Raw genomic sequence first — 21,077 nt, forward strand, 5'->3', positions numbered from 1 at the left:
TGGCATGGTTATTAATCCAATCAGCTAATATATTATCTTTAACGAAAGCGACAGTAATCGTCTTATGTCTTCCAGTTTTATAGCAATAAAATTGCCTTTGTATAGTATGTGTAAATGTACATAAATACATACTTGTATTTTCAAGATATGCACATTTTATTCCTTATATGCCTGATATTCGAATTCGCCAGCAGTTTTTGGTATTGCTTTCTAGCTTTGCTGTTTTTTGCTTTGAATGGAATAAATTGTTTATAGAAAAAGTTGATTTTCATTATTTTATCTTTTTAAATTTTTTATGTGACACACCTTGAAATGGGTTCTTGATTTTTGTTATTATTATATAAGAATGATACCCAACGTTCATGGAATATAAGGTTATGATTATGATTCAATTATGTTAAGTGGTGTCGATAAATCAAAAATAACAATTTGTGAGCACTAATTGGTTCCATAATGCAAAATTAGACGTTTTCTTGTATATTGTTTTGTTTTCATAATTCAAAACAAATTTTTTCAAAGGTTTCAACCAAGGGACATGAGTTTTTTGAGTGATAACCGAATAATTGAAAATAACACAAAATCATTAAAATGTAAAAATTTATGAGAAAAACAGAAAGCAAGTGATTTTAAGAAGTAAAACCAATCATATAGAGTAAAGTCAGTCGGATGTTCGAAAATCCTGATATTAGTTATATAGGGGCTAAGTCAACCTTTCGCACAAATTTATCTATTTTAGGCACAAAGATTCACTGGTATGAGTAAAATACGCTCTTTTATTTTCATTGGGATAACTCACATATTGGCCGATATATGCGGTACAAAGATAACCGGAAGTTCGAAAATCTTTATATTAAGTATATTGAAATATTGGTCCGATTCAACCCATTTTTGACATACAGACATCTCATTATAAGAACAGGATTATCCCTTAATTTCAGTTACATATGTACATATATCACACATTGACCGAAATCAAAAGTCAACTATAGGTATCGGGGTCCAAATGTTCGGTACCTAGGGACTTTTTATTGGATTTCCACAATTTTTGGTCATAAGGTGGCGCATTCCATCATCATAAGGTACATTTCAAAAATGGATAAGCATATGAATCTGAACATTTTAAGAAAAAAATTTAAATTTTAAGTGTGCTTAAATCGGCTGTTAATAGCGACCACTTCTATTTACAATAGGGTAACGACCCAAACACCCATCTTATCTTGTACGTGTAGGGTTGTTTTGGAATTAAAAATAACTGCATAGGTCCCGCAATCACCATACATTAATCCTATTCAAAATATGTGGAACTTTTTGGAAAATCGTATTCGAAAACATCGAATTTTATCAAAATAAGGCCAAAAAGCTGGATCATGGACTTAGTGGGTCAAAATATCCGGAAATAATACTAGAAATTGAGTGGGGAGCATACATCGATGTCTAGGGACAATAATAGCAACAAAATGTAGGCCAAAAACCGCTAAAACTATTGTAATTACTTTTGATTTATATAAATAATCATTAGTGTACGTAAACTTTTTTGATATAAATTATGCCGATTTTAAACTTTAACATTAATTGTTTTTTATTTGTGTAAAAAAAAATATTTTGATATGCTCAATTTAATGTTGAATATACATCTTTTGAAATGGATAGAAAAAAACCACAAAATTTATTAATTTTATAACAAATAAACGTGTCGTAATTTAATAGAACTAGGTTTATGTAAACTTTATTGGTCCACTGTATGTTTATAACTTTTTTCAGTGCCACTAAAACTGAATAGCAAAAAACCAAAAACAATGCGCCTAAAACTATGTAGTTAAAAGCATGCATGCATGCTAAATAACAATCATGTGATATCAAATTAACTTAAGAGGCTTAATTTAATTTAGAGGATATTAAGCATATGAAGTTTTGAACAAGGTAGCAATTCCTTTCTAATTCATTGCTAAACCACATAATTTTTAAGAAAACTTTCCATTTAATTTCATTAAAATGTCACATTTTGACCAACCTAAACGGTGTAGAGTCCGGTGGAAAGACTATGGAGTATGTTGAGGACAGAGAAAAGAAAAAGGTTGATTGCATTCATTTGAACATTGATCAGGTATACTTGAGAATATATTTTCAAGCAATTTTATAAATAAGTAACTCATACACTGAACAATACATTCACAAAACTTGTTGGAAAGATTATTATAGATAGTATGTGGGAGTTGGGAGTAGTACTTACCCGATTTTATCAATTTTTCCAATACCACACACAATTAACATGCCACAGGCTAATAAACTGCTTCCTGGGCTTCGTTAAGGAAAAAAACCATCCCATTATCAATCTACAATGTATGGAATAAAGAGTAAGGGACTCATTCAACCCATTTTCAACATTTAAATATACTTATATTAGAAAAGTATTCTCTTCGAATTTCATTTACATATCTCACACATTGGCCGATATTTGCTGTAAAAAGACAACTATAGGTACTTGGGTACATTCGGTATAAGGGGATTGAAAATTTTTTTTGTATTTGGACAATTTATGGTCATAAGATGGCATACGATAAATGCAAAATTTTATCTCGTTATATTGATTTCTACAAAAGAAAGGATATAATCAGATGGAATTTAAAATTTTGTTAAATTGGAAATAGACGTGGTTGTAATCGAATTTCACACTGTAACATAGGATTATCAGCAGGTGCTGAAATAAGTGATGTCACTTAAAAGTGGGCGGTGCCCATCATCCAATTTTGAAAGCGACTCCTATAAAGCTTTTTTGTGTTATCTCGGGTGTAAAATTTACTGCCTCCGACGTATTTAGTATTCATTTATTGCACTTTTAGTAGTTTTCAACAAAACCGGTATATAGGAAGTAGGCGCAATTATAATCCGATTCACCAATTTTCACATGTCGTAAAAAGGCTTGAAAGAATTGGACATGTGGCAATTTGGGTGATATAGATATATATTGGTTTGGAATTCATATACAATAAACTTATTAGACAGCAGGGCCACGCCCACCTTCAAAATTTTTTCAAACCCTTTTTAATGTGATTACTTTTACTATTTTTGAACGTTGCTGCAACACAAAAATACATATTTCTCGCTGTAACTTTTAATGACTTGAATTCTGTTTTTTACCAAAATTTTACATTCCACCTATATAAGGCTACTGGACGATAGTTGTTTACCTATGTGCGTCGACTACCGCAATTTTGCTTTGCGGAAGGCTACAGAACTCAGTGTACTTGAAAACGCAAATATAACAACTCTGTGTTTAAATTTTGAGAAAAAAATGAATCATAAAATATTCATTGACATACAAAGTCGCTATGCGTGGTGCGTAAAAAGGCTCAATTTTTCCAGTTGATATTAACGGTAAAAGATGTGAAAAACTATAGTTTTGTCATTTGACCATTTAATGCCCTCTAGCATCGAATATTAACAAACTCGAATACCTAATTTTGAATTAAAATCCAACATTTTTGAATGGGCATCGGTAGTATGACCGCCTTAAAGAGACGATCTTTTGGAAGTCATGGAGGAAATAGTTCATAAAATAACAGCAGCCTTTATAAAGATGAGCTCAAAGAATTAGCTTAGCTGGAAAACAACAAAATATTGACAGTAGTAATTTCGAAGAAGAGCAAAAAGAACTTTCGATGGCGTTAATAGTTTTGTTCACCTGAACGTTATTTGTAACTAATCGAGATAGATGATGTCTTTAGAATAAGGCGTTTAGAGGATGGCACCTTCAAGCCCTTTTGACCTTTTACTACAAATATCGGTCAATGTGTGAGATATATAATTGAAATTCAGGAATTATTCTTTCCTTTCAACGGTATGTCTGTGCGACAAAAAAGGGTTGAATGAGGTCAATACTTGCCTTAGGTCCCATAACCCTAATATCCTGGTGAAGGATGGCACCTTCAAGCCCTTTTGACCTTTTAATATAATTACCGGTCAATGTGTGAGATATATAATTGAAATTCAGGAATTATTCTTTCCTGTCAACGGTATGTCTGTGTGTCAAAAAAGGGTTGAATGCAGTCAATACTTCCCTTAGCTCCCATAACCCTAATATCCAGGTGACTTTATACTGCATATATCGGGCAACATGATGCAGCGTGTTCTACAAATAACAGTGCATCTTTGTGTCTAAAATGGATAAAATCGGGCGAAAACTTGACCTATCCCCAAATAACTAACATATAACATCCGGGTGACTTAACTCCGTATGATTAGTGATGGTATGTGAGGAACCTTAATGAATCTCAGGGAACATTTTTTTAGTATGTTGCAAAACAGTAAGTAGTATGTGGTATTGGCAAAAATAGATAAAATCGGGTCGATACCCGAGAGATATGAAAGGTATAGTATTTTATTTATTATTTTATCTATTAACTATTGTCATGCCACATACTAAAATCATGTTCCCTGGCCTTCCTTAAGGTACCTCACATACATATGTACAATCACCAATTATATGGAGTAAAGCCAACCGGACGTTCGAAAATTCTGATATTAGTTATTTGGAGGCTAGGCCAAAGATAGACACAAAGATACAGTAAAACATGCTCTTTAATTTTTATTGAGATAACTCAAATATTGGCCGATATATGGAAATTCGAAAATCTTTATATTAGGTATTTGTGGACTCACTTCGCACTGTGATATAGGGACATGTGAAAAGAATGCCACGAACTAAATTTGGAATCGGTCGGGCGGATCCCAAGAAATGGGATTTCAACAAAAAGTGTGCGGTGCCATTCCAAATTTTCACACTGGCTCCCATAAAACCCTCATACAATCTGGGAGGTAAAATTTAATGTCCCTGGCGTATTTAGCTATTGATTTTGTACGTTTTTAGTAGTTTTGAACAGTACCGTTATATGGGGAGTGACCAGAGTTACCTTCCGATTTCATCCATTTTCACTCTGTCGATAGGAGTTCTTATAATATTTTGCGCTAAGCAAATTTTGTTGTTGTGGCTTTAATGGTTTAGGAGATTTGTACATTCAACTTACTTTTCAGTTTTTTTTTACCTATAGGTGCCCTTTGATACTGCGATACTGTGTGCCAAATTAGAGTTTCATATTTTAATTCAGTGCTTAGTTATAGCACTTTATAAGTTTTCGGTTAGTGGCGTTTTGTGGGCGTGGCAGTGGTCCGATTACGCCCATCTACGAACTCCAAATTTTTTTTTGCTAAGGAACGCGCGTACCAAGTTTCTCAAGACATCTCTATTTTTATTTAAGTTACAGCTTACATGGGCGAACGGACGGACAGTCACCCGGATTTCAACTTTTCTCGTCATCCTGATTATTTATATACTTGTATATATAACCCTATATCGATCTCGCTTAATTAAAGGTGATACATATGTACAACCTTTAGGTGAACAAAACTATTATACTCTGTGGCAATAGGTTGTAAGAGTATAAAAACAACTGATAACCTCTCTATTGTGAAGAGGGAGATCAATACCATTGAAAATGGATACGAGTATAAGTATTTACATATATACTTGCATAAAAACTAGAACGAATATTGATCAAGTTTTATTCATTAACTTGATTCTAATTTTTTAAACTAATACTAAACCACCTCAGCTGCCAATTAAGAATGATGTTAATTTAAAATTGCACCAGTATCGAATTGCTAGCACTTTGATAGCGCTCAAGATAGGTTAATATTTTATTTTTTATGTGAACAATTTAACCAAGCCAACTAAAAGCATAACTATTCAAAAGGAATGTTAACGAGATTCTAAATGGTAAGCTTATTTCTATTGGTTTGAAAGTTATTTCCGATTGAATGTACATACTTGTATTACTATAGGGATGGCCATAATCAAGTTAAGTTTTTAAGCCGTGTATATGTATACTAGTAAAAGTAACACGTTTAGCAATTAGGTTTCAAAATCATAAACATAAAAAATTAACTATTATTACATACAGCAAACGAAAAGTAGTCGGGGCTACCTCGTGAGTGCATACAAGCTCTCTCGTCCAAATCTAAAAACAACAGTGTGAAACTTACGCTATTTGCTATATGACTTTTATTGTTGCTTTATTTTCATACTCTTGCAATATGTTGTTACAGAGTGTAATAGGTTTGTTCATCTATCGGATCAACTAAAACCATAGGAGTCAGGTATAGGGTTATATATACATATGTATATAAATGATCAGGATGAAGAGACAAGGTGAAATCCGTCCGTGCAAATTGCTACTTGAGTAAAAATTGAGATACAACGCCGTTAACCGAAACCCTATAAAGTGCCATAACTAAGCACTAAGTTAAGATATAAAGCTGTAATTTAGATACTACCCAACGATTACCCTCCTCCCGCCAACCGACGTGAGGGGCGCAATCCGCAAACGAGCGGAACTAGCCGAGTCATAAAAGGCAAGAGAGTTTTAAGCGTTGCGATATTAAGCTGCTCAGCTACAGAAACAAAAATTTCAGCAGCCAAAATTAAGATTTAGATTAAAGTAAGTTTATTATTTTTAAATGTTACTTGTTAAGAGTAGATAAAATAATTATTTTAATGGTAATGAGTGAGTCTGTTAGATGAAATGTAGTGGAATGATAATTGAAATCCTGACATGTAGGCGGAATGGTTACGTTTAACTCAAAATTTGTTCTAGAAAATTTTAAAACTCTGATACAACAAAAATGTAAAAAGAATTTTTGTAGTAAGCTGATCTATGTATAAATTCTTAAGACCAACGTTTAACAAAACTAAGAGCGCCTTTAGCTTTAAAAACCGCGAAAGATGCGCGAAGATTAAAATGGAGTTTGGGGTCCATAGTTCCTCCCAGATCAACAAAACTGCATACTTGCTCCAAGCTAGAGTTTTGTATTACGTATGAAGAGGGGTCTACAGATCTACGGGAAAAGCACATCGTTTTACATTTTTTAAGGTTCGATGGAATGTTATTTCTAACACACCAAGAAACTAGATTGTTTAAGTCTGTTTGCAACTGACATCTTTTGCTATTTGAAGTATATGATTTAAAAAGTTTTACATCGTCAGCATATAATAAAACTCTTGAATACTGTTATAAAGTATTATATGATATGATATGTCATTAATAAATTACAAGAATAATAGAACTGGACCAAGGTGGCTACCTTGAGGAACGCCTGAAGGAACATTGATTATGTCAAAAAAAGTATCGTTAAATATGACTTGTTGAATTCTATTGCTAAGATAAGAACCAACCCATTTTAGAAATATTGGTTGAAAATCAAGAAGATCAAGTTTATTCAAAAGAATTGAATGGTTTACTTTATCAAAAGCTTTACTAAAATCTGAGTATATAACATCAGTATGCTTATTTTCCCAAAAACCCGTTGATACATGCGATACAAATTCAAGCAAATTAGTTACTGCAGATTTCCCTTTACGAAAACCGTGCTGAGAACAAGAAATTAGTGGAGAAACCCGGAAGGATATGTCGTCTGTTATAATTGCTTCAAAAAATTTAGGTATTGCTGACAATTTTGCGCTTTAGTTTTAAATAGATGACCTAAATCCACTCTTATGTAAAGGAATTATAAATGACCTTTTCCTTGTGCTGATGCGGTACATTTTTTGGAGATTTTGGAGAGTAATTGGACCTAAAGAATTCAGCAAACATATTAGAAATTGTATGATTGTCAAATTAGAAATCTTGCGCAAAAATTTGGAGAAGTGGCCTGAGTCCGATCTCTAATAAGTTTAATGTACATATCTCTAAAACTACTGAAGCTATAAAAACCAAATTCACTGAGCGCGAATATTATAAGAACTTCTACCCACAGTATGAAAATGGATGAAATCGGGATATAACCTCGCTCACTTCCCATATAACGGCAGGATTCAAAACTACTGCAATCGCAATAAATCAATATCTAATTACGCTAGAGACATTAAGTTTTATTTCCGAGACAATTCACAATGTGAAAATAATCAAATTCCATTTGATTCATTCAATTTCCGGTACACACAAAGCAGAAAGCAATTGATATAACGGGGTAAAACTTTGCACCAATAATTCCTTTAAAGTATGCCACCTTATGACCAAAAATTGTCCAAATCCAAAAAAAAAAACTGTTCAAGTTCCTTCCAGGTGACTTTATGCAGGATACATCAGTATTTGAGTTATCTCAATGGAAATTATTATTATTATTATTATTAAAAGGATAATACAATTAAACCTTAACAATACAAAAAGCATTAGCGACTAAGACCATCAGCTTCATAACTTATTAAATAAATCTACTTAACTAATTGTCCTACATTATCACACTTCAAAATAGATGTTTAATTTACATATAAATTTAATAAAGTCTTTAATGTTAGAATGTGTTACATTTATTAACAATTCAGTTACGGTTATTAAGTTCTTGAACTGAGAGATTCTCCAAGTTGCAGTATGGGCAGACTGGCCGTGGGTCTTTTCCAATAAATGTTTGTGAGTTAGTTTGGTGTGACCATGTCGAAAGCATGCACTGTCTTCTGGAAATTGTAGTAGGAAAAATTGGAGGACGCCAATAGGGATTCATGTTTTTGTAGTAGTGCGAATAACTGGTCCACTATTCTTTTTCGGCTTCACGATAACAGTTTTTAGCTACATTGCTGATGTTATTTTTGCTAATGATATTAATGAATTTTAAGGGATATGTAGACGCTAATTTAGCTTCGGAGTCTGCTAGAGTGTACCCTTGTATGCCGATATGATTAGGTATCCATGACAGTTTAATTTTTCCTACGTTGGCAGAAATTATATCTCTGATTTGGCAAATGGTTTGATAATGAGTCACTGAAGATTATATGCTTGTCTCTCTTTTCTCTTTTGTGCTATCTGGCAAGCGTGCAGGATGGCTGTTGCTTCTGCCGTAAAAACTGAGGTGAAAGATGGTAGTATAGCAGACATTATTCTTACAAAGAACAGGTACAGTCTCCCGATCTCAACCCCATTGAGATTATGTGGATGATGTTTAAACGCACAATAGACAGTGAAATATTCCGGAATGGTGATGAACTTTTCGCCAGATTGGAAAGGGAATGGAAAGCGATTTCATTGAAAGTCTAATAGCTTCAAAGCCTAGAAGATGTGCTGAAGTTATTAAAAATAATGGCTATGCAACTAAATATTGAACAAATTTTAGAATACATAAAAGTTACAAATGTTTTGAACACTCGAATTTTGACTTTGGTTTACTTAAAGCCTTTTTACTACTATAAGCAAATGAATTAATGTTTAAGTTTTTATGATTGTTTGTATAAACAAGATCTCCAATAAAAAAAAAAAATATGTTAAGTAATACTTTATCAAAAGTTAAAGAAAAGTTTTTAAATAAAATAGTCAATATGGTTGCAAATGTTTTGATCACCACTGTATGTCAATAATTTTAGGCAACCTCGACAATGAAGCCGCCAAAATGTAATTCAGCAGGCATAATGCTCTCTAATCGGTACTTGTCTAGCTCTTGTATCTATATATTTTACTGCAGAAGCCAACAGCACTGAAATGGGAACAAGTTAAATGCGTGCGATAAATATAGCAAATTATTTATGATACTGTAGCGTATTGCACTTGATCTTTGAAAATGTTTAACTCGTAATAAAATGTGCATACAATATTTAATTACTTAAGTAACAAGTTTGTTATAAATATCATATGTGCGTATGTACATTTGCTTTAGTCACTTTTGCCAGTGATGTACGAAAATGTATACATACTTATGTCAACATGTGATTATAAAGGGTTTCTCGACCAGAACCATTTTTAAAATTTAATTATTTGGCCATATATGTATTATATAATACTGACGGTTTCTCCTTTCTGAACGATTTTTCAAAATAAAAGGAGAAAGTGAATGATGCTCATATTTTTACTTTTTTAGAAATTTTTCATACTATATTTAATAAATTTTTCGAAATTCGCATTCAAAGATTTTGACTTTGGAGGCTAACTTCGAAAAGTGGAGAAAATAATTTTTTTACTTATGACTCAATTCATCGAAAAAATGTGTTGATTTGAAAAAACGAAAATAGTTAATTTATCGTTCATAGAAAAAAATTTGATGTTGAAACCCCCTTTACGTATGTATGTATGTCACAATGGAATTGATTTATTTATAATTGTAGAAGTTCTTCTTACAATAAACTAGTTGTTCGGAGGATGAAATTTGATACTCTTCTTGCTCTGTTTATTATGCTGTCGCTGCATAAACGAAAAGCCGAAACAGGCAGCGTAAGTGACAGAAACTGAATTATGTACATATGTATGTATATGCGAGTTTTTTTTAAGTAATAAGCTGTGTTTTACTAGCGGTTATTTTGACGGTAGTCTTTAAAAATTCACTTATGAGTTTACTTTTGACGTTTTTAAGCGATATTTCTACATTAAATAAATAAATAAAATGGAAAATGCCTTCCGCATCATCGGTGCTATCGTCACAGCAGCGGTATGTGCCACTTGCAGGTCACTATTTCTGGATAATCCCCCAGTTTGCTTCGCTTTCCAACATGACGCTGATTAAATTGTCAGCGTTTATTGGGCCGACCAGGTCTTCTACGGCGGTGCGTTTTCATGTGTGTTCAGCGTCGTCTTCTGTCGCGTCATTGTATAGGCATGACGGCTCTTCGACTTTTCCTATTCTGTAGAGGTACTTTTTGAAGTATCCGTGGCCGGATAACAGCTGGGTTGTGTAAAAGTCTAGTTCTCCGAATTTACGACTTGTCCATAAATCTAGATCCTTTATCAGCCTGGCCGTCCATCTGCCGCGACTTTCATTCTCCCATCTTTGTTGCCATGATGTTATCGTATCTTTCCTTATTTGTTGTATTGCGCTTTTGTTATTGCCGGGTGATTTCCTTTTCATTGCCGCTTATAACTAATATTGCGTCGCCTGATACTGTTCTGTAGGCTGATGCAACTCTGAGGGCTGCGGTGCGGTACACTCTGGCCACTGCCTTACGCCGGTTTTCCTTTTTAAGCGCGTCTGCCCAGATTTCGGCTTCGTATAATGGGACGCTGATTGTCCTCGACATTAGGAGCTTTCTCTTTTCTTGGCTGGGGCCTACTATGTTAGTCATTAATCGGCTCAGTTGAGAAGTGATCTTTGCTGCCTTACCTGCGGCGTGCTGGTTTTGTACCCGGAAGGTTAGTCTGGGGTCCAGTCTTACGCCTAGGTAGTTTACTGCTTTTTGTGTCCTAAGAATATCGGTAGTCGTGTGCATGCTTATCTCGAGAGGTATGTGTTTTTTTGTTAGCAGTAGTAGCTCTGTTTTCTCCGTAGCGAGCTGGAGGTTGTGTGTGTCGAGACGTGCTTGCGCCTGTATCATGACCTAGATCAGCTTTCTTCACGCTTCTTCTGTATCCCTTGCTGTGATTACTGCTGCAATGTCGTCCGCATAGCCAATTAGATACGATTCATCTGGCATTTCTAGTTTTAATATTTCGTCATAACTAATGTTCCACAGGTCTGGGCCTAGAATGGATCCTTCTGCTGCCCCTGACGTGACTGCTATCTCTCGTGGTCCCTCTTTAGTTTCGTACAGCAGTTTCCTGCTACTGAGGTAGCTCCGCACCACAGCCCTAAGGTAGTCGGGTATCGAAGCTTTTCTCGAGGGCGTCGATCATATGTTCCCATCTAGCGCTGTTGAAGGCGTTTCGGACATCTAGAGTCGCCAGCAACACTATTCTTTTGTATTTATGCCATCTGCGCTGTGCGGCTTCTACGCTTTCTATGACGCGTTTTATAGCTCCTATGGTTGATCTGCCGGGCCTAAAGCCGTGTTGTCTAGGGGACAGTTCTCCAGCTTCGTTAATAGCCGCTTCGAGTCTGAAATAAAAATGTAATAAAAATTTAATAGAGACATCGAGTATTAAACATATTATATTGTAATACTCTTGAATACTTAATTGACTGCGGCTTATATGTTTCTAGTTTATTTGCCAGACTGAAGAAGATCAAATCATTTTGAATTTTGAGGGCACTGAAGTATGTTTAAAATGAGAAGGTAGTAGTATTTACAGAATAATCGATTGTTGGATCATTATCATAATTCATTGGCATTTACGTTAAGTTACTTTATAGTTTCACCTACCTACGAACCTACAAACATACATACATACTACATATTTATTACAAATCATATTATACATATGTATAAATCTGAGTTATTATTATTATTATTATTATTATTATTATTATTATTATTATTATTATTATTATCAAAAACATTCTTCCCTCAACTAAAATAACTTACAAATTGGAGTAGAAAAATAATGTAGAATATGCAGGCTGTATGTAGAACGCTTTCATTCCTTTTCGGTATTAAACTATAGTATAAAAGATTATACGTACCCTTAATATTGCTAAAGTTAAATTATTATTTTACATATTGTAGTATATGCAGGCTGCGAAAAGTATTGGCACAATTTGATCCATTTTTGCATCATTATATTTTACTATCAGGAAAAGATGTCTCTGAACTTCTTTGAGATATCTCAAAATATTATCAATAAAATGCATTCATAGACAATGACATCTTTATATTCGGTAACTGGGGACGTAAAAAGTTATGGCTTTATGTCACCATTAATAAATAATCATGCAAGCACTTCCGCAAAATTTTATTCCGATACCTTGGCTGGTTCTGGTTAACATGTAGTAAAGTGAAAGAATCAAATGGAATTTAATATTATGTTATATGGAAAATCGCACCATAGATAGCGCCTATTTGGTTAAAAGTGGTCAAACAGTTGCTTGGATTTCATTTCAAAGTAGGCGGGCCCACATCTAATGTTCATTTTTTATTTCGATTAGTCTTAAAAATCTTAAATCTTCTCCTTTACTGTAAACTACAATACTACAATACTATACTTTTAACTCGCTTTTAGTAGATTACCCATTCTCACAATGTATGTACATACATATGTACCTATCCCGATTAGTTTTGGGTGTTATAAACAACCATATTTATACCACGTACATCATTATATGGTAGTATAAAAATTATACATAACATTTAAGTTATAAATTGGAATGATATTAATTTGTAAATATTAAGTTTTATTTAATTAAAAGAGAACCTAGCAGAAAGATTACTGTTAATAAAGAAAAGTAGAATAAAAACTCATGAAGAGGCTTTGTTTAGCAGAAAAGGTGGAACCTTAAGTCAAGAGTTTGGAAGTAATTAAAACAAGTAAGAAAGGGCTAAACTGGTGCAACCGAACATTTTATACTCTTGCAACTTGCAGGAATCAAAGGCAGGGAAACATCTTATGGTGTAGAACGTCAACCAGAGGATCGAAATCCAAACAATTTTATATACATATAACTCATACACTGAGTGTATGAAACGAAAATCGCTTTGGGGTAATACCGATCAGATTTTATCTATTAACTATAATCATATCACACACTATAAGAATGTTTGCTAGGCTTCATTAAGGTATCTCACATACAATCACCTACAAAGTCAGCCAGATGTTCGAAAATAGGAAACTACTTGTATATCAAGTTTTCGCCCAATTTTATCTATTTTAGGCAGTGAGATACGCTCATTAATTTTCATTGAGATACATATCGCACTTGTTACTTTAAAGTGTAACAACTCAAAATTTGAACATTTTCAGTAGAGACGAAAAACTGTTGAGTCGAAAGAAGTCATTCTGAAAACAAAGAGAGAGTCATAACGGTTTTTTTTAACGATAGACTAGACAAATCACTGAACGATTTTTACAGTGGGTAGAGATGACCACTGCACATTATTTTCTTGCAAAAAACTAAAATTTGGAAATTTTGAGTTGTTACATTTTAACGTAACAAGTGCGATATCTCAAATATTGCAGGATTTGGAGGATGGAGTCATGTGTAGAAGTTCACGCAAGTAAGGAAAGTTCTTGTGAAATTTAAAGATATTTGATGAAACGTTTTGTAATTTGAAGCATCATAGTTTTATTTTCAATGGAAAATGATTAAAAACATTTAATGATTGAGAGCTAACAAGCTTAAATCCTATTATTGGGTATTTAAAGGACAAAAGTCAGTTGTTATAATATTCTTTAAAAAGACTTAAATAGTTTCTCCATATAATAAATAACCAATATTTAGTAATTTTTATTCGTACTAAATGTTGGGTATTGGGTTGATAAATGCCCAAAAATTGTTATTTTGTTCAATCTGGCCATAATGGAAAATGTTATAAAAACGCTAATTTTGAGGCGCTCTCACACTGGAATAAGTTTAACATCCCTTTATTCTTGGTGCAGAGGCTTGGGCGATGACAACAACTGATGAGTCGACGTTGCAAGTTTTCGAGAGAAAGGTTCTGTGAAAGATGTATGGTCCTTGGCGCGTTGGCCACGGCGAATATCGCATTCGATGGAACGATAAGCTGTATGAGATATATTAAGACATTCACATAGTTCAGCGAATTAAAAGATATGTCGTCCGAATGGACGAAAACACTCCAGCTCTGAAAGTATTCGACGCAGAACCCGCCGGGGGAATCAGAGGAAGAGGAAGACCTCCACTCCATTGGAAGGACCAGGTGGAGAAGGACCTGGCCTCGCTTGGAATATCCAATTGGCGCCACGTGGCGAAAAAAAGAAACGACTGGCGCGCTGTTGTTAACTCGGCTATAATCGCGTAAGCGGTGTCGAAAATTTTTATATTAGGTGTATGGAGCTCAGGGAAGTATGGATCCGATTCAACTCATTTGTGGCACACAGATATACTACTGTCAGGACTCCAATAAAGCCCTGTCATACCATCTCGGGTGAAAAATTTAATGAGTCTGGCGTATTTAGTTAATAATTTATTGCGCTTTTAGTAGTTTTTAACAGTGCCGTTATATGGTGAGTGAGCGGGGTTATCTTCCGATTTTATCAATTTTCACACTGTCGTGTTCTTATAATATTTGAGCTGGGAAAATTTTTTTGTGGTAGGTTTAGTGGTTTAGGATATGTGTACATTAAACTTATTAAAGGGCGGGGCCATGCCCACTTTTTCAAAATTGTTTGCCCACTGGTGCTGCTGTCTACAGAGATCATCTGTCCCAAATTAGATTTCTACATTTTATTTTAGTGCTTAGTTATGGCACTTTATACGTTTGTCGTTAATGATGTTTTGTGGGCGTAGCACTGGTCTGATTACGCCCATCTACGCACTCCTAATTTTTTTAATAAGGAACGCGAACGCCAAGTTTCTCAAGGTATCTCAATTTTTGCTCAAGTTACAGTTTGCCCGGACGGACCGACGGACAGACAGACAGACAGACAGTCAACCGGATTTCAACTCGTATCTTCATCCTGATCATTTATATACATATGTATACATACATATGTACATACATAGTTGCACTCTCGATTAGTTTTAGGTTATCCGTACAACCTTTAGGTATTGAAAGAGTATAAAAATAAGTATATTTACACTAAATTGATCTCTAAGTTAAGCGTTTCATTAAAAACAATTTTAAAGTTTGTTTTGTGGAGTTTTTTATAGTTTTGTAAATGTGCTGAAAAAAAGAGAATAATTTTGAATTTTTGTTCTATCGCCGGACATAAAGATAGTTTTGACAGAAGTAATAAAAGAGCACCACGTCTTGAAATCGGATACAAGTTCTCGAAAGAAACTTGCATGGGAACATACATACGTACATATCCAAAGGCAGATACATACATACTAAATATACATATAGTATCTAAAACGGTGCCTCTGGGTATTTCAGTAAGATTGCACAATTTGTTCACAAGTATTTGCCACTCACCTACATACTACATACATACATATGTATGTACGTGTATACCTATGGGTATGAACAGATGTGTGTATGTATGTAAATGCATATCCACAAGTATTTGTTATGATACCTCGGCCATTGCACTTGACAAAAGCAATTGCGATTCATTTCATTCGACCGGTTCATTTATTTCTACGTTCGATCAGTTTCTGGTTCTTCGGTTCGTTGCGGCTCTATTTCTTTTTGCGTATAATATTGTGCTTGCTTAAAGCACTATTACATGCAATCTTTTGATTACTTCAGCTTGTGTATACGAAATTGTAACAGTGATGTTAGCGTTTATTTTTTCAATTGATGTTGTTATTGCTGTGCATTGAATTCTGCGCAGAAAAGTTGATACCGTTGTTATGGGTTTGCTATGTTAACATTTTGTGAGTATTATTATTTTTTGTTGTTGTAATGATTAGTTTGGTTACCATTGTTACAGTTTATTATTGCATAGCTTCTATGCAGCTAGCGGTGGTGCTGTGTATTAACTATCTGTTACAGCTGACTTGCTGTCTATTTATTTTCTTCTGGTAAGTATTTGGTGTATTTCAATTTGGGGTTGCTGGTATATATTGGAGGTGCTGGCCACTTTTCAGCACAGTTCGTTAACAGTCCTAGTCGCGAATCTAGGAGGTTCAACCAACTAGAAAATAATAAAAAAAATATTCAAATTCAAACATACGTTTTGAAGTATGCGCAATTAGTTTTATATTTACTTTCATTTTCATGGAACAGGTTTAATCTTAAGGCTTAATCTGAGTTTTTCGATCAAAACGGTGTTACTTTAACTGAATACTGTGTGTGATATAGAAATTATAAACTATGAAAGAATACGTAAGTAAACATATGTATAGAGAAATCGATTTTAATTGGTATTTCATTCTGAATTTATTTCTATAAAACTGGAAGTACAATCGCATACAAACAACATCAAATATTTTTCGTAATTATTTTTATATTGATACTAATTTCCAATTGTAATACAATTGTTTATATAGTAGATCATTTAAGTGAAATATTTTGTTATTATGAGACATTAAGAATTGAGTTACGCTAATTTGTGGTACCAAGTCAAATTGTGCCTTAGGTAACACAACCAATCCTTAGCTGAATAAAAAGTTACCTAAGAATATTGTGTAAATTTATTTTACCTATTTTTCGGTATGTATTGTGTAAGGTCCAGCGGAATGATAGTATACAGTGGCAGACAAAAGTCTACATACACCCCCTATTTTCATTGATATGAGAATACAAAATATTTTTAGAAAAATGTATTGATACAGTTTTGTTCTAATATTTATTATAATCACAATGAACTAAAAAAATTCATCATTTAACATGAAACGACAAATTTATGGAAGAAAAACTCAAAAATACGAAGCTCATACTTTGTACATTGTTATGATAACGGTAAAGTACCGTTAGCCTTTTTCTTTCATTTCATTATGTTTACCATTTAGTATTTATTGAATTCAGTTGTGGGTTGAACACTTAAATAGCTATAATGGCTCCGCGAAAAGAAATATCAATTGATGTAAGAAATTTAGTGATAAAACAAAGAAAAGAAAAGAAATCGTATGGTGAAATTCTAAAATTTTAAACTTGAGTCGAGCAACAGTCAAAAAATTGTAAAAAACTTCGAAAATAGTGGTTCTACCGAAAATAAACCGCGCAGTGGCCGCCCAAGAAAACTATCTCGTAGAGACGTCAGCCTGATCCTCAAAGAAGTGGACAAAAATCCAAAAGTAAATGCTCCAAAATTAGCCGAGCACATAGCAAGTACGTCACAAAAGAGTATCCATCCAAGAACAATACAAAGAACTCTAAACGAAAATGGGTTCCACAGTAGCACACCACGGAAGAAACCACTTATTTCTGAAAAAACCGGAAACTTCGTTTAGAATTCGCTAAAAAACACATAGACAAGAGGATGGATTTTTGGGAAAAAGTTTTATCTACGGATGAATCTAAATTCAACATTTTTGGTAGCGATGAAAAAGCTAAAAGAAGCTTAAAAGATTTGAATATTATTGAACATGTCTGGGAAATTTTGGATCGAAAAATTAGAAAGCACCAGATTTCTAGCTCTGCTCTACTCAAAAATCGCATATTAGAAGCTTGGAACAGCATAACGTCTGCAGAGTTGACAAATTTAGCGGAATCAATGCAACGGCGTCTTCAAGCAGTTGTAGATGCCAAAGGGGGCCCAACTAAATACTAAAACGTCTTAATAACTACCATTTTGTTAAGTTTTCGCACTGAACTAAGATATTTTTTTACTCAAACATAATTTTTGAGATTTTCCTCTATAAATATGTTGTTTTATATTAAGTAATGGATATTTTAAGTTTATTGTTATTAGAAAATAGATAAGAATAAAACTGTATCAACACATTTTCTTAAAAAGATTTTGTACTCTCATATGCAATAAAAGAGTAGACTTTTTTCCTCTTTGTGAATTTTAATTGCCTCATCCATTATGCGTCATTCTTGGTGTTCTCAGCTTTTTAAAAAGCTGCACAAAGTGGGGTAACTGTGTAGGATGATACGGAATGTTTGTATATGAATCAATTCAAAAATTTATCACCATAAAGTCATATTATTTATATGAAACATAAAAGAATAATATGCAATTAATTTTTACAGACACATTAAAATATTTCCACTTCTTTCATTAGTATTAATGGCAAGAGTGTATTATTGTTCGGCTGTAAGTAAGAACGTTTTCAATTGCTACGCTTGATGCTTTTTTTTTTGCATACTAAGCTGATAATATTCTTGTTCTTAGCTTTTGAAAGATCTGTAAAGTTTTTTCGCGGAAATCATGACCGGCACCACCAAAGAACAGATGTACATACTCGTATTATGAACATTATATTTGTGCAGTTGCATTGTTGAAATCTTGTATTTTGTGTGTTATTATGGTGAAATGCAAGTAACTTTCAAACTAGTTTAATCAGCTTCATTAATCATCAAGAATGTGTGAAATCTATGTTATTCACTTTGGCTTTGTCTTTTCAGTTAATTTTACTTGTGTTACTCATCTCTGCATGTAGTGCGACTCTCCATGGCGCCGTCTCAACACAATTTCAACATATTGATCCTCATAGTCGTACCTACTCTTACGGGTATGCTGATCCCAACTCCCAGAAGCATGAGACACGTTCTTACGATGGTGTTACACGTGGCTCCTACTCTTATGTAGATGGTAATGGGCATGTGCAATCGCTCTCTTATGTTGCTGATCCACATCATGGTTTCAACGCTGTTGGCACAAATTTACCAAAAGCTTCCCCATCTCCAGATACTCACTTCGCTGCAATACACAGTGCTGCTGCCCAATCATACGTGCCATACGCTCATCACTATCCCCAACATATTCCAATACTAACAGATGGAGGTGTGCCCGTGGATACGCCAGAAGTACAACACGCACGAGCTGAACATTATGCTGCATATGCTGCTGCCGCTGCAGCTGCTGCAGCTCATCCGGAACCGTATGACGGTCACTCTCACCATTTGTATAAACGGTCATTATACAGTCATCCCTGGAACTACGCTCATCAAAATTCGATTACCCATGTGCCACTGACACATGGAGGCGTTCCTGTTGATACACCAGACGTACAAGCTGCCAAAGCCGAACACTTTGCAGCGCATGCCAAAGTTTTGGGCCGTGGTACACAAGTAAATGGCGCTCCCTCGGACACACCAGAAGTAGCTCACGCAAAAGCTGCCCATTATGCTGCACATGCTGCTGCTCGCACTGGTTATCCTATTGGGCAGACAGTCCCCGTGCATGGCTATCACATTCCAGTGATTCACAATGGTGTACCAGTCGAGACACCAGAAGTTCAACATGCCAAAGCAGCACATTATGCTGCAGTTATTAAGGCTACATCTAGAGCTGGTCACGGTGAACCAAGCGATAATGGAGGTCATTATGGCGGGCATTGGAATGATCCACATAATAGTGGTTATACGGGATACAAACATCGAGGCCCTATACATATTCCAGTCATCCACAATGGCGTGCCCGTTGAACCTCCAGAAGTTCAGCATGCTCGCGCCGCCCACTTGAATGCTTTAGCTTCTGCTAGTCATGGTTCGGGGCATGTGGGTTACTATGAGCATGATGACCAATATCATGGCCAAAATTATTAAATCCTGACCACATATTTTAGTATAACTACGTGCGGATATCGGAAAGAAATATACTTATACTAATCTAAAAGAACGGCGGGCATGACACGAATAAATCGACCATGATTGCACATACTTATATACTAAAATAATAACATGACGCGATATTATATTGTCTCAAATCTTCTTATTTGCTTAGCTCTTCTTTTTACGTTTTGCGCTATATAAAATCACATGATTACTCCCTGAATAATGTAAACGAGTTGTTTACTATAACATACTTACTTATGTACGATGTTTGGGTTACATTAAAATCATTTCTTATGTATTGAAGAATATTAATTACACATGTATATAAATATAGTGTTTTAAACATATAGTGATACATATTTATAAGATAGCGTATTATATTGTAAAATATAAAGTTTATTTAAAATTGCACTTCTCAAAATGTTGGTTTTTAATTATAAAATACTAGAAGATCCCACACGTTGCAGTGGCTAAGGTATACTTACATACATTAAATTATATTAATACAAACTGTTCAATACAGCTAAATATGGTAATTATGAATAAGGATGAAAACTTTATAGGGGGGATAAAATTTTTTACTTAAAATTTGGAAATAAGATATGTTAAATTTTTTATTTTATTATATTTATATTAAAGTTTGTAACAAATTAGTAATTTTCAAAGTTATTAGTTGATAACAGTCCCTCAGTTTTTAGGATATCGTTTTGAAATTTTGCAAACGCCATTTTCTCTTCAAGAAGCTGCTCATTTGTCGGAACTGCCGATATCGGACCACTATAACATATAGCTGCCATACAAACTGAACGATCGGAATCAAGTTATTGTATGGAAAACTTTCACATTTGACAATATATATTCACGAAATTTGGTATTGATAATTTTTTAAGGCAGCAATGCAATCTCCGCAGAAATTGTTCACATCGGATTACTATAGCATATAGCTGCGATACAAACTGAATGATCGGAATCAAATGCTTGCATGGGAAACTTCCTCATTTGACGATATAACTTCTCGAAATTTGGTATGAGTTATTGTTTATAGAAATAATGTAATCTCCGAAAAAATTGTTCAGATCGGATTACCATAGCATATAGCTTCCATCCA

At 34.2% G+C, this 21,077-nt stretch overlaps 1 protein-coding gene across 2 annotated transcripts in view; it reads left to right on the forward strand.

The window, feature by feature from the left end:
- The window catches only part of LOC126753022 (pupal cuticle protein), a 44,293-nt gene extending 23,981 nt beyond the window's left edge, over nucleotides 1-20,312 (forward strand). The window contains exons 1-2 of one of the 2 annotated variants that reach the window (XM_050464128.1): nucleotides 16,365-16,630; nucleotides 18,818-20,312. In XM_050464128.1, coding sequence (XP_050320085.1) covers nucleotides 16,619-16,630; nucleotides 18,818-19,960 — 1,155 coding nt within the window. In that variant the 5' untranslated portion in view covers nucleotides 16,365-16,618 and the 3' untranslated portion in view covers nucleotides 19,961-20,312. Of the gene's footprint in view, nucleotides 1-16,364; nucleotides 16,631-18,817 lie in introns of those variants that run through there. The other variant, XM_050464118.1, reaches the window with a different exon arrangement.
- Nucleotides 20,313-21,077: the final 765 nt, after the last annotated feature.

The sequence above is a fragment of the Bactrocera neohumeralis genome, chromosome 2, assembly GCF_024586455.1.
Source record: "Bactrocera neohumeralis isolate Rockhampton chromosome 2, APGP_CSIRO_Bneo_wtdbg2-racon-allhic-juicebox.fasta_v2, whole genome shotgun sequence".
In the NCBI taxonomy this organism is placed as follows: domain Eukaryota; kingdom Metazoa; phylum Arthropoda; class Insecta; order Diptera; family Tephritidae; genus Bactrocera; species Bactrocera neohumeralis.